Source organism: Ailuropoda melanoleuca, chromosome X (assembly GCF_002007445.2).
Source record: "Ailuropoda melanoleuca isolate Jingjing chromosome X, ASM200744v2, whole genome shotgun sequence".
Classification (NCBI taxonomy): Eukaryota; Metazoa; Chordata; class Mammalia; order Carnivora; family Ursidae; genus Ailuropoda; species Ailuropoda melanoleuca.
The window spans coordinates 110,954,528-110,967,233 of NC_048238.1; the positions used below are offsets into that span (position 1 = coordinate 110,954,528).

At 58.9% G+C, this 12,706-nt stretch overlaps 1 protein-coding gene and 1 long non-coding RNA gene across 3 annotated transcripts; both read right to left on the minus strand.

The window, feature by feature from the left end:
- Window positions 1–1,102: 1,102 nt before the first annotated feature.
- On the minus strand, window positions 1,103–4,721 carry PNCK (pregnancy up-regulated nonubiquitous CaM kinase). 2 transcript variants are annotated; one of them, XM_034649642.1, is made up of 12 exons: window positions 4,580–4,721; window positions 4,050–4,119; window positions 3,725–3,856; window positions 3,354–3,428; window positions 3,122–3,260; window positions 2,903–3,026; window positions 2,656–2,731; window positions 2,448–2,560; window positions 2,276–2,354; window positions 2,099–2,186; window positions 1,804–1,948; window positions 1,103–1,511 (listed from the first exon to the last, which is right to left on the minus strand). In XM_034649642.1, the coding sequence occupies exons 2-11, from the start codon at window positions 4,115–4,117 to the stop codon at window positions 1,811–1,813; spliced, it is 1,032 nt and encodes a 343-aa protein (XP_034505533.1). In that variant the 5' UTR covers window positions 4,118–4,119; window positions 4,580–4,721; the 3' UTR covers window positions 1,103–1,511; window positions 1,804–1,810. The 2 variants fall into 2 exon arrangements, with proteins under 2 accessions (XP_034505533.1, XP_034505532.1); XM_034649641.1 differs by having other exon boundaries at window positions 1,103–1,515; window positions 4,580–4,720.
- Window positions 4,722–8,876: 4,155 nt separating this feature from the next.
- On the minus strand, window positions 8,877–12,579 carry LOC117797351. The gene is made up of 3 exons (XR_004622278.1): window positions 11,550–12,579; window positions 10,208–11,368; window positions 8,877–9,230 (listed from the first exon to the last, which is right to left on the minus strand). It is a non-coding gene; the product is annotated as an uncharacterized LOC117797351 (long non-coding RNA).
- Window positions 12,580–12,706: the final 127 nt, after the last annotated feature.

Sequence of the window (12,706 nt, forward strand, 5' to 3'; positions counted from 1 at the left end):
GGCCTCAGGGCACCCACCCACCCCGCCTGCCCACAGAGACCCAGGCCAATCCTGCTTGGGCCTCATGGCCTCCCTTCGGGTCCTAAAGGTCAACAAGGAGAAGGGTCTCCTCCATCATGCTCTGCAATGGGGGCTGGCGGGGAGCAGCAGGGGCAGGAGTCAGCGGGGAGAAGGGTGGCCAGCTTGCCCGGGACTCTGAGGGTGCTTCCTCTGCTCTGGTTAGGGCTCAAGAGTGGCCCTAGGAGTCTGCCCCTAGTGGAGGGAGGGAGGAGGGAGGGGGAAGGCCTAGCAGGGCCAGGAGACACTTGAGGTCCTGGAAGGCAGGACTCTGGAGCCCTGGCCCACCCAGAATGGGGTTGCCAGGGGCAGGGCCCACGCAGACTAGAGGACTGGCCACCCCTCTTCACACCAGAAGCCATCACCAGCCCAGCCATGGCATCTTCCCATCCCGGGAGCATCATGCCCTCCCCTCCCTCACCGTGTAGCACATGGGCTCCAAGCCGCAGGACAGGACAGGCGGTGCCCCCCGCTGGCTAAGGAGCGCCTCCTCCACCTTCTGTACAGGAAGGTCCCCCTGGAAATGCTGACTGTCCGGGCCAGGGCGGTGGAAAGGTGGGGCGAAGGGAGGGAGAGGTTGGAGGAGACAGCCCAGGGCTCTGGTCGCCCTCTGGGCTACACTGGGCCTCCACTTGCCTATGAGCCCTTCCTAGCCCGTCCCTGCATCCCATCCCCAGGGGACCAGAGACGGAGCTCTGCGGACCCTGGTTCGGCCTCCCGACACCCTCCTCGGCTGGCAGCCCACAAGGCCTGAGCTGCCTGCATTTTCTCCCAAGGAGCCAGAGCCACATGCAGGCTGACCTCTAGGGTGGCAGAGCTGGCCGGCCAGGCCGCCTCTTGTTGGCACTTTGGGGGGGGACAGGGACAGGAAATTCTTGAACAGCTGGGAGCTTGTCTGCCATGACGGGAGGGAACAGACGTTCAGGTGGCAGCGGGTAAGGTCGCATGGTGGGGTCCTGTGGGCAGTGGGCCTGCCTCCTTGGTTTCCCTCCCACAGGTGACATCCATCCCCTCCACACTCATCCCCCATCCCTGTCCCTTACCCCTCCCTCCAGCTCGCCATTGGCCCATTGCTCTGTCTGTCTTTATTGATTTGAGGAAAACTAGAGGGGGGCTGGAGGGCCATGACACAAAGCGGGACCACCACAGTCAGCAAAGCACAGAAGAGCGTGCAGGAAGAGCTGCCTCTAGAAGCCTCTTTGGCTCCTAGAGGGGGTGTGGTGGTGACAGTGGAAGAGAGTCCCTGTGGACACACCCCGCCAGCTCCTAGGCGAGGGCAGAGACTGGGTGGCAGATGGGGGAGTCCCACTCCTGCCCCAGTGCCATGCACCACACCCACACATCTCCAGCTTTCCAGCAGAGGCCAGCCCGGGGTCCTGGGGGTGGGGAAAGAGGACTGAAAGGGTCCACCCATGGGAAGGGAATCCAGGAGTCAATGCACTCGGCCACAGCATCTGCCTGGGGGGAGAGGGTCAGAGAAGCACGGGGAAGGAGATCAGCAGGAGGGGCCCCCAGCCTGCCCTGCACCACTGATCCTCACGGTCCCCTCAGTCACTAGCCCCCGCTGGCTTCTATTGTCTGCTTCTGTGGGAACCCCACCTCCTTCCCTCTGTCTACACTTTCTGCCCTCAGCCCTCTGCTCTATGGGGTCCTCCCCGCTTAGTCCTTGGCCACATGGAGCCCAGCCCCCTTCTAAGTTCACTCGGGAGTCAGCTCCCAGTGGGTGCAGGGCCCACACTCACACACCTGGGCATCACCACTTGGGGGGCTGGCTGGACCGGAGGCCAGGGTGGCTGTGGCGGGCCATCCTCCGCTCCGAGGCCTCCTCTCCCTCTGGGCTCTGCCCCAGCTTGCGGATGTGGCGCAGGAAGGAGGTGGCATTGAATGCTCGCTGTGGGGAGAGAGGGTTGTCAGACCATGGCCTGGCCATGGCCCCAAGACTTTGAGGACCACAGAGGCCACTGGCAGCCCAGGCCATCCGCCTGAGGGGGGGGGTGGGGGCAGCCTCGAGCCAGGTCTACAGGCCCCTCCCCACACTGACCTTCCAGTGGGTCCGGGCAAAATTCTTCTGGATCTGCTCACTGACTGAGCCCAGGATGTCCTTGTCAAAGGCCGCATCCCCAGAGATCCTAGGGGGAGGCCAAGGGTCAGTGGTGGAAAAGTCTCTGAGGGTATGGTCCCTCTGGTCCCAAGACAGGTTGGCACGGGTCCCACTCACCAAAGATGCTGTAAAGCCTGCTGGCAGGTGAACCTCTTCTGGGGGTCTCGCTCCAGAAGGTGCCGGATGAAGTCTTTGGCTGGAGTGGGGATGTCAGGTCAGCCCACCCCATCCCCACTCCCCGTGTCGCTCCCTGCTCCCCACCCCCGCTCAGGGCCAGCTTGAAGTTCACCTGATTCTGAGATGTCATCCCAAAAGGGAGAGTCAAACTCGTAGCTGGCCCTCAGGATCTGGCTGAAGAGTTCAGGATCGCTCTCGTCGTAGAAAGGGGGATACCCACACAGCCTGGCACCCACACATGAATCACCTGGCTGCCCAGTCCTCCCCAACCCAGCAGAAAGCAGGCAGGCAGAAGAGGAGCCTTCCCAGGGGTCACTCACAAGATGTAGGAGATGACACCCAGGGCCCACACATCCACAGCCTTCCCGTAGGGTTTCTGCTCCAAGAGCTCCGGGGCTGGGGGCCAGAGACAGACAGACACACACCCGCACGCACACGTACCACGCCTTCAGCCTAGTTAACCCCAGGAATGACCCACCACCTACCCTGCCCCTGAGTACATGGCTCCCGTAGTGTCCCCCAGCCCCCCTAGCCCCCGGTGAGCCTCAGGGTGCCCCCCTCACTGACCCACATATCCCGGGGTCCCACAGGCGGTGCCTAGCATGTTGCCAGCCTGGATTTTGGAGAGGCCAAAGTCGGAGACCATGATTTTGGAGTCCTCAAAGGGCGTGGCATAGAGGAGGTTTTCAGGCTATGACACGGGCACCAGAGAAAGTGCCAGGTCAGCCCTGGCATGGCCACTGGTGCTGGGCACCCCCCCAGGCAGGCAGGCAGGAGGGCAGGCACCTTGAGGTCTCGGTGGACGATGCCCAAGCTGTGCAGGTAGGAGACGGCACCGAGGACCTGGCCCACTAGGTGGCTGGCGTCCTTCTCTGTGTAGGAGCCACGCTCCATGATGCGGTCGAACAGCTCGCCCCCTGTCACCCTGGGGGGAGTGGGGGCTCAGCCAATTCAGGCCCATCGGCCCCCCACTCACCACCCAGCCCCAGCCACCCCATCCTGCCCCTGCCCTCCTCACAGCTCCATGGCCAGGTAGAGGTGGGAAGGGCTCTCGTGGACGTCCTCCAGAGCCACGATGTTGGGGTGGCTGACCCTGCAATGGCAAGATAAAGGCCCTTATGGGCCACCACAGCCCCCTCTGGGCCTCTCAGGGTCTAGGAGGCCTTTGTCCTGCCCCCCGCCCCACTGGGAAAGACTTCCTCCCTCTTCTCTTCCTCCCTCCTCTGCACCCCTTCCCTACCACAGGCCACCCCTGCCCGGTCCAGCAAGGCAGAGCCCCAGGCCAGGCGTTCCTGGGGCCGCAGAAAAGGCAGGGCGCTCTCCCCCCAGGGGCGCTCCTCCACTGCAGGCCTTGAGCCACTGGCAGCCTGGCCAGGGGCTGGCGCCCACCTGCGGAGCACTGCGATCTCGTTCTCCACCAGGGCCTCCTTGCCTCGAAGGGCCTTCTTGGGGATGCACTTGAGGGCCACAAGGTGTGAGGAGCCCCGCTCCTGGGCCAGCACCACCTCAGAAAAGGCGCCCCTGAGGCAGAGAGGGGGAGGCAGGAAGGGAGGGGGAAGGGCAAAGAGGAGGAAAGGGGGGGAGCAGAAGATGGGAAGGTCCTCCCAGTCCCACGCCACCCATCCGCCCCCCCACACTCACATATTCACTGACATACACACACACACACACACAGCATTCATTGACACACGTTCACTGACACACACACACTCACGAGCCGAGCTTCTCCCGGATCTCATAGACGCTGCTGATGTCTTCCGTCTGTTTCTTGAGCAGCAGCATGTCTGTTGGGGGGTCAGGCAGAGATGAAGGGAGGCCCCCCTGGGCGAAGCCACCCTCAGTGGCAGCCCTGCTGAGAAACACAGAAACCAGCCCCAGCCCGGATACGTTTCTCCCCTCCCCCACCGCCCAGGTCCGCACTCCCAGGTGGGCGACTCCCAGCGAGGCCACCGCATACACTCCTCCCCTCCCAGATACGAGGCCGCGATTCGGTGGCCCCCACCCTGACAACCCGACGGCGATCAGCACCCAGACACCCCCTCTCTGCCTTCACACAACCGAGTCAGCTGCGACCGGCCGCCTTCCAGAAGGCTCCGTGCATCCCCACCCCGTCCCCTCAGGGTCCACCCCCATCCACAGCGCCCACAGACGACCCCCCCAACGCCCCCAGGCCTAGACCTGCCACCCACGGCCCAGCGCTCACAGGCACGCGCCACTCAGGCCACCAACCCTCCCGAGATGCACCTGCGACCCCCGCGCCCAGCCGCCTGCCACGGCCACGGCCACCCACGCGGCCGCCCAAGTGCAGCCCGGCCCTGGGCGCCTCGGGGCGGGAGGGACTCGGCAGCCTCGGCCTCCGACGTCCCGAGCTGCGTGGGCCGCGCCGGGCTTGACAGGTGTGCGCGGGGACTCGCGGGGGCTGCTGCTGCCGTGGCCCGCGCCCCGCCGGACCCGCCCCCCTTCGCGCGCGCCCCCGCCGGCCGCCGGCGACCGAGCATGCGGTGGCCGAGCGCTGCCGTGGCGCTGCAGGGCGCCTTGTAAGGCAATGGGCCGGGACTGGCCGCCACCGCCTCCCTCCTCGGTCCTTCACGCCTGTTCCTGCCGACTCCGGTCCCTAGGTGGCCTGACTGGGCCGGCCCCAGGGCCTTTGCACCACCGGTGTTCTCTGTGTGGAAGTCTCTTCACCCACATGTTGACGTGGCTCTCTGCGTGCCTTCAAGTCTGTTCCCTTGCCCCAGCCCTGCCACTGCCACTTCTGTCACCCTGGCCTGAGCCCCCCATCAGCACTCAAATGGAGAACAACCACAGCATCCCCACTGGGCTTCTTCTGCCCTCTAACCCCACCCTTCACCCCTCCTACCAACAGTCTCTTCCCCACTGAGCAGCCAGAGCATTTCCTATATTGAGATCATTTCACCTGGCCTCCAGACCCTCCCACAGCTCTCCATGTCATCAGGAGTACTTACAGTGGCCTAAGGGCTCTGCATGATTGGTCCTCCTTCCCTATCATTGCCCTGGCCCCTTTTCACCCACTTTCCCCCTTGCTCAACTAGCTTTAACCAGCTCCAACCACACTGGCTTCCTAACTGGCCCTCAAATACACCACACATGCACCTGCCCCAGGGCCTTTGCACTCACTGCCTCTCTGCCTAGAATGCTCTTCACTCAGGTCTCTGCTTGGCTTGCTCCTTCACTCTATCAAGTCTCAGCTCAAATTTCACCTCCCCCAACAGGCCCGCCCTGCCTGCCCAGCCCAGTCTCTAGTGCATCACCCTTTCTACCCTGTCTTCAGATCCATCACTGCAATATCAGCTTCTCTGTCTTGCCTTCCTCATCAATGCATCCACCCCCAGAAAGTGTCTCTGTTGACCCGGCTTAGGGAAATAAGCGTCGGGTGACTGATTTGAATCCTTCATCCCACAATGAGTGGATTCTTCCCGTCCAGTCCCATCTCAGTTCTGGCACTCCTCCTAGGGGGGCTGGGCCCCACCGGGGATGAGGGGACGGGAGCTCATCCATACAGGGCGGTGCCGCAGGGGCTTTGTGGCGTTACAGGGTCCAGGGATGGCCTGCTTAATCTATCTCTGCAGGGGTCTGTGCGCCCTGGCAGGACACAAAGTCTTTTAAGAGGGTCCATAGCGCAGACAGAGGTTTTTCAAAATCATCTTTCCAGAACTCAGCTCCCTCATGTCTCTGCCCAAAACTTGGTAAGTCTGAGAAGGCCCCTCCAGTTCCTGTTCCCATCCCCCTTTCCCAATCGTCCCCCCAGTCCAATCAAGAAGGTTCCAGGGGCCCCAGCCCTCAGCAGTTTGCTCATCTCTGTGAACAGGGTTTCCTAGGAATGGAACTGACGGTGAGCCCCACCTCACCCTGACCAGAAGGCCTCTTTGTTCACGGACACCTGAACTAACTGACACGAACTGGAGCCCCATCTTACTTGTTTGTCTAATAATTACGCATCAACATGTCTGATCCACTGCTGCTGCTTTGGTCAAGCCAGAAGACGTACCATCAGAGCCCCATGGTTGCAGGTGATAGTAAGAAACGTAATTTAAATATGTCTGTGCTTCCGAGAGTCATGAAAGCCTGCCCACCTGGAGAAAGACGGCACCAGGAGACGTCTCTGAGGGGCAGCAGACGACAAGTGGAGGCAGGAAGAAAAGGACTCACCTCCAAAGGGAACATGGAAAGAAGAGTCAGAATCAGAGTCTGAGATGGACACAGGCATCAGGTCACCAGGGGATTTTGAGGCCATTGGTCTCATGTCAAAGGTGGTATCACAGTTGTTGGGCTTTTAGAGAGGGACACCAGAAATTACACCCTTTGCAACTGTGTAAACATCTGTTGAAATATTGTAGATGTCAACTTCAAAATGCCCTTGTGCGTGTTGAGTGGTTGGGATAAAGAGCTTTTCAAAATTCTTTCAGGGGACCCCTTATAGAAAAATTAACTCCAAATTGACCATAGGCCTAAATGTAAAAGATCAAACTTTTAGAAGAAAACAAAAGAGAAAAATCTGTCTTAGCTTGGGCTTCATGGTAAGTTTTTAGATATAATAAAGAAAGCATGGCCCATGAAAGAAAATATGAGAAATTGGACTGTACCAACATTTTGAATGTTTGCTCTGCAAACAACACGATTAAAGAGAATGAGAAGACAAGCCACGGGCTGGGGGAAATCTTTGCAAAAGATATATCTGATAAAGGACTAGCATTCAAAATAGACAAGGAACTCAGGGGCACCTGCATGGCTCAGGTCATGATCTCAGGGTCCTGGGATCGAGCCCCATGTCTTTTGGGCTCTGTGCTCAGTGGGGAGTCTCCTTGAGATTCTCTCTCCCCCTCTCCTGTGCCTCCCCGCCAAAATAAATAAATAAATAAACCTTAAAAAAAAACAAAAACAAAACCAAAAAAACCCCTGTGGCCCGTCCAGACAATGAAAGCGCTATGAAGCGATGAAGAAGTGGATGAGTCTTGAATCCATACAGCTACATGCAGCATGAGTCCCCTTTGACATCCCAGAAAATGCAAAACTACAGAGAGAGTAAACAGATCGGTGGTTGCCAGGGGTTTGAAAGAGGGGAGTAACGTTTGACTAGGGGAAGCCCGGGAGATGTTTAGGGCCGTGAAGCCGCTGTGATGGCGGGTGCCCTGGATAAGTCACCACCCAGAGAACTGTACAGCAGCAAGAGCGAACTTCACATCTGTACACTTAATCCTTTAGGAAATTGGGGAATCTCAGGAAGGAGTGCAGACTATGACAGAAGAATCTAGGTGTATTACAAATGTATGAAAGCATTTCACTGAAGGGGATTGGGGGAAAGGGAATGAGTAAGACCAAAAGCAAAAGGAGCGCTGCGTTTTAGTTGACAATGTTGTTCCCCCGCAAGGGTAAGAGTTAACAATTCTGAAGCCACTCTACACGCACACTGGAATTAAACAGGTAAATGGAAGGCAGATGCGGGGAGCCAGCTTGCTCACTGTTTGAGCGGGATGATACAGACAAGCAAGGGGGGGGTGCTAGAACGATCCATGTGGTGATGGATCAGAGTTGGAGACATCAGTTTGAACTGATGTTTACCTTAATATACAGATGCATATGTATATATAAAATGTATATAATAGAATGTATAATAGAGATGCACATACTATATCTGTTATATATCAATTTGTTATATAATATATAGATATGTTTATAGATATGTGTTAGCATACCCATAAATTTCCTTGCTCTGTCAGTGAAGAGAGCCTAGAAGCAATAACACCGCAGTGACGATGAGCACACTAGAGCCAAGACCATGGTTTTTCTAGCAGCATTCTCCTATAAAGGGCTCCTTGGAGAAATGGCTCAGTCCAGGGCTGGGACAGGAAATACAGAGGATGAGCCTGGAGCAATTTATGATGCCAGAAAGTAAGGAAGGGAAGTGCCGTCTCGCATGCACACTCGCCCTCTCTCCCGCTCACACACACAGTGATGGGGGTATGACAAAGGAACACAGGAGCCAACTGAAAGAAAGGATGCCCAGTTATCAAAGATGGAACAGTTTGAGCAACATAATAAATAAACTAGTACTGGGTTGTAATCCAAAGTATAAAACAAATATCCACTATTATAAATAAATGGTCAAATAAATAAACGGGGGGGACAAACTCTGTGCAGAAAATTCTAAACAATTTACTCTTCAAGTGTGGGCTGCACAGAGTGACTTCCTTCCAAAAAGGATGGATTGGAAAGGCGGAGATTCAACTTAGAGTGGAGACACCCCAAGAACAAGCGTGACCCCAGCCAGGGGACCGAGGTCAACGCGGACAGTGGTGAGTCATGTTGAGAGCATGGAGCCTTGCTAGGATGTGACGGAAAGGACATTAGGAGTAAGCCAAGGAAACCTGAGTTAAGACTATGGACTTCGGTTAATCACAATGAGCAATACTGGTTGATTATTCTAACAGAGTGTGTGGTCGGGGCGCCGGGGTGCAGGAGCACCTGGCTTGGGAGTCCCAAACAGAGTTCACAAATCCAAAGACAGAGAAACGAGTGGCGGTGAAACAGGAAAAGAGTTTATTTCAGGGAGGCCAACACCAGGAAGAGAGCAGACTAGCATCTCAAAGACTGTTTTGCAAAATGCCAAAAATACTTCCAGGTTTATATAAGGAAAATGTGGGGCAAAGGTGAGTGGGTACGTGCTGGTGGGCAGTGAAGGTCAATGGATCATCTCCTTGGAGTCAATTCCTGGCGGGGGCCTTGCTGGCTCGGGACAGTCCCTCTGCTGGAGGGGTAGTTTTGGTTCCCAGCTGGGGATGCTTCGCCCTCAGGGTCTTCCGCCTGAGCCAAGAGACCCGCTGGAAAGAAGCAGCCAACTGGCAAGTCGGAGGTCAGAATGGAAGCAGCTCAAGTCCTATTTCAATAACATAAGAGTGTTGGAAAGAGGGGAAGCTGGGTGAGCCTGTGTGCAGGCCTGGAGGGTCAAACTGCCCCTCCCTGGGGCTGGGGACCCTCCCAGTCCCCCAGTCCCCAGCCCTGGGGGTGGCCTCAAGCCACTCTTCCTTCCTCAGTTGTTGAAAGCCCAAAGCCCTTCAAGGTGGGCTCCACCCTTCCCTCTGTTCCCAGCTAATTCTAATTCCAAAGCTCCTTGGGCCCCCACTCTATCCCCAGCTGCCGAGGTTCTCCAGGGATAACAGGGATAACAGGCCACCCCAGGGTGGGGGGTCCTCCTCCCCATGCACCCACTCGGCCGCCCCCTGGCCATCGAGACCCAGTGAGCCCTGCAGCCCCAGGGACTGCAGGCACTGGGTCTGATTCCCAGCTGGAACCCCCAGGCCTCCCTGGACAATGAGAGCCTTCTGCTCACACTCGCTTCCTGCCCTCCCTCTAGCTCTCTCCTTCTCCCCTCCCCCTCGTTCTCAGCTCCCAGTCCAACCCCAGCCTAACTGGGCTCTGAGAGGGGGCCCTCCACACCTTCAGCCCAGAGGGAACCCTTGCTCCTCACTTAGGAGCTGCAGCAGCGAGAGCTCCCCCGCCCCCGCCCACTCCCTCTGGTGCTCAGGAGTTGGCCTCACAGGGCCAGGAATACCAGAGCCTGGCAGGACAGGGCTGGGGGGAGCAGACACCTTCTTGGCCCTCTGCACCCCACTCACTCCCAGTAGCTACTGCCCGGGGAGGGGAGGGTGGCAAGACAGACCTCTGCAAAGCCCTGAGAACCCACCGTGTGAGCTGCCTTACTGGTTCTGACGCTGCCACAGGCTGCTTGGGTCAGCACCCCAGAGGCCAGAGTTCCGGCTTCCAGCTCCCACTTTGGACAACTCCTGCCAATTCACCCTGGCCAGAGGCGAGGCTGGGTCCGTGAACATCACGCACCACACAAGCCTGGCTCACCTTGGCTGGGCGCAGGAGGCAGTGTGGGTTCCGTGAGGATGCGCGCCCCTCTCCCTGGCCTCCGGGGACAGGTGGCAGCGGGACAGCGGGACAGGTGCCAGCGGAGCTGTTTGCGGGGTCAGAGGGAGGTCAACCCAGCCGGTGGGCCCCACATGGGCCAAGGCACAGGGAGGTCAGCTCAGGAGGCACACTGATCCTCAGTGCTGGGGAGAGCCCCCAGGCCAGCTCTTGCCCAATTCCGCACACCTTGCAAGGGAATTTTGCTCAGAGAAAAGCCCAGAGAAGCCCAGAGAAGAGCAGATGGCAAGGGACAGGTCAGATGTGTGCTGCTGAGAGAAGCACGGGCTGAGAGGAGGAAGCCAATAGGGGGGTCCAGGAGAGCCATGAGGGTGGCATCATTAACCCCTTGAGGAAGACTGGTGGGGGGAAGGAAGGTGCAGCCTGCCAAGCCTGGTCTGGAGGCCTGCTGCATCCCCCCAGATGTGGAGGCCTATATGTGTCTACAGACACCCCACGAAGGCCCCCCCTGCAGTAGTGGGGGCTTTGGTCCTAGGAGTCCTGGAGCTCACATGGGCCATTCTCAGCCTCCAGCCCAGCCACCCTCCCCCCCAGGAGCCTCTGACCTCACAGAGGCAACGGTGGCCTCCGGTGGCAGCGCCCTCACAGTTCTGCCACTGGCCTTTGAACCCGCCTCCCCTCCCAGGGGAAGGAAGAGTCCCCACCCTTGGCTCCTGAAGGCCCTTCTCAGGCTCCGGAGGCCTGGCCCTTTTCATGCTCTGCCCTCCCTGTAGCTGCTTCCCCAAAGTGCTGCCCGCCGGCCCACGTCCTTCTCCAGCCACCGCCTTCTCTCCCCACTGTGCTCCTTGGACAAGCAAGATCTTAAATTCTCCAAAGAGTCGCCAGTACCCGGCCACGTCCTCACTTCCCCCCCCTCCTCAGGGCGCTGTCTGACCTCTGCCCGAACCTCTCCATCACAGCTACCGCCCTCACTTCTGCAAGCACTCCCCGCCCCTCCTCCCCCTGGGACAAGATCCTCAGCCTACTTCCTGGGCTCCTCTTTCTTCTGCCCTTGCTCGCCTGGCGGCCCCCTCTTCTCCAGGCCGTCTATGGGTCAGGTACTTCTCCATGGCTCTTTGTCTCTAGACCAGCTTCAGTCGGAGACTGGGCCAGAGAAAACTCAAGTTCGGGTCTTCTGATGAGTAGTGCAGCCCTGCCGCCTCGAGGGTCCCCAAGCCCCTTGTGCCCCGACCCCACCTGAGCACAGGCCACCCTGCCAGCCTCCCACAAAGGCCCCTGGACGCTCCTCCAACAATCCTGGGTGGAGAAGCTGCCCCTCCCTCACCCAGCAGGCTCAATCGGGCTCGGGCCAGAACTGCTTCTCTTCCTAAAGCCGCCGGATGGCAGAGGGTTTAGCTTCATGGGATGAGCCATCTGGGGACTACAGCCTGGTGATCAAAGTCTGCGACTGGTTGGGGGTGGGGGGCACACCACATCCACGCCAGGACGATGACCCCTTCCTTCCCCATCCCACGGCTGCTCTTGACTCTGCCCAGCTGCTGCTGGGGGAGCAGCGGCACACCGTTGCTAGGGGGGGCCCAAGGTCCTGGGGAGGGAAGCTCTGCAGGTGGGGGCTGGGGCCTCTCGCTGAGGCCTCTGGGGGAGGGTCTGTGCAGCTGACAGGCACCAGGGGGCGGCCTTCCCCTTTTGTGCCAGAATTTTCTCCAAGTCTGGCAGGAGATTGGGGGCAGCAAGCATCCCTACCACCCCTCCTTGGTGACGAAGTGTAGCTTTGCCAGGCAGGTTTGTCTCTGTCCACTGCGGAGACTCATTGAGACCTGTCACCCCAAGAGCTGGGACTCTGACCTCCAGCTTCCAGGGTTCCATCGATGAATGCCAGGAGGAGGCAGGGTGGTGCCCCTGGCAAAGGCTCCAGCACACCTGGAGGCAGAGCCCCACTCCAGCCTCTCCTTGGCCGGCCCGCTGAGCACGGTTCCTCAGGAGGCAGAAACGCCCTGCGGCCCCTCTGGTGCCGGGAGCAGGGCGCCTGTAGGCCTTGGTGCCCAACACTGGCCCAGGCCCTCGCTGGGAGTCTGGAGAAGGGTCAGAGGGATGGGAAGGACTAGAAGGATGGAGAAGAGGAAAGGGGGGACCAAGGATGGCTAGAAGACAGCGAGGGAAGTGGCTTTCCTAGAACCAGGAAGGGCAGATTAGGAGGGGCGATCTGGGCGGCAGCCGGGCCCAGGTGAACTTGGGTCAGGCGCGGCCCCGTCCCTGGGGAGGAGGTACAAGCCGGCGCCCCAGGTAGCAGCCATCCTGCTTCCCGCTGGAGTGGCGTCTCCTCCTCGGGAGGAGGGAAGGAGGAGGTGGGCGGAGTGACGGGGAGGGCGGGACGAGGGGGAGGGGGACCAGCCCTGTCGTGGGGGTGGGGCGACAGTGACATCAAAAAAAAAAAAAAAAAAAAAAAAAAAAAAAAAAAAAAAAAAAAAAAAAAAAAAAAAA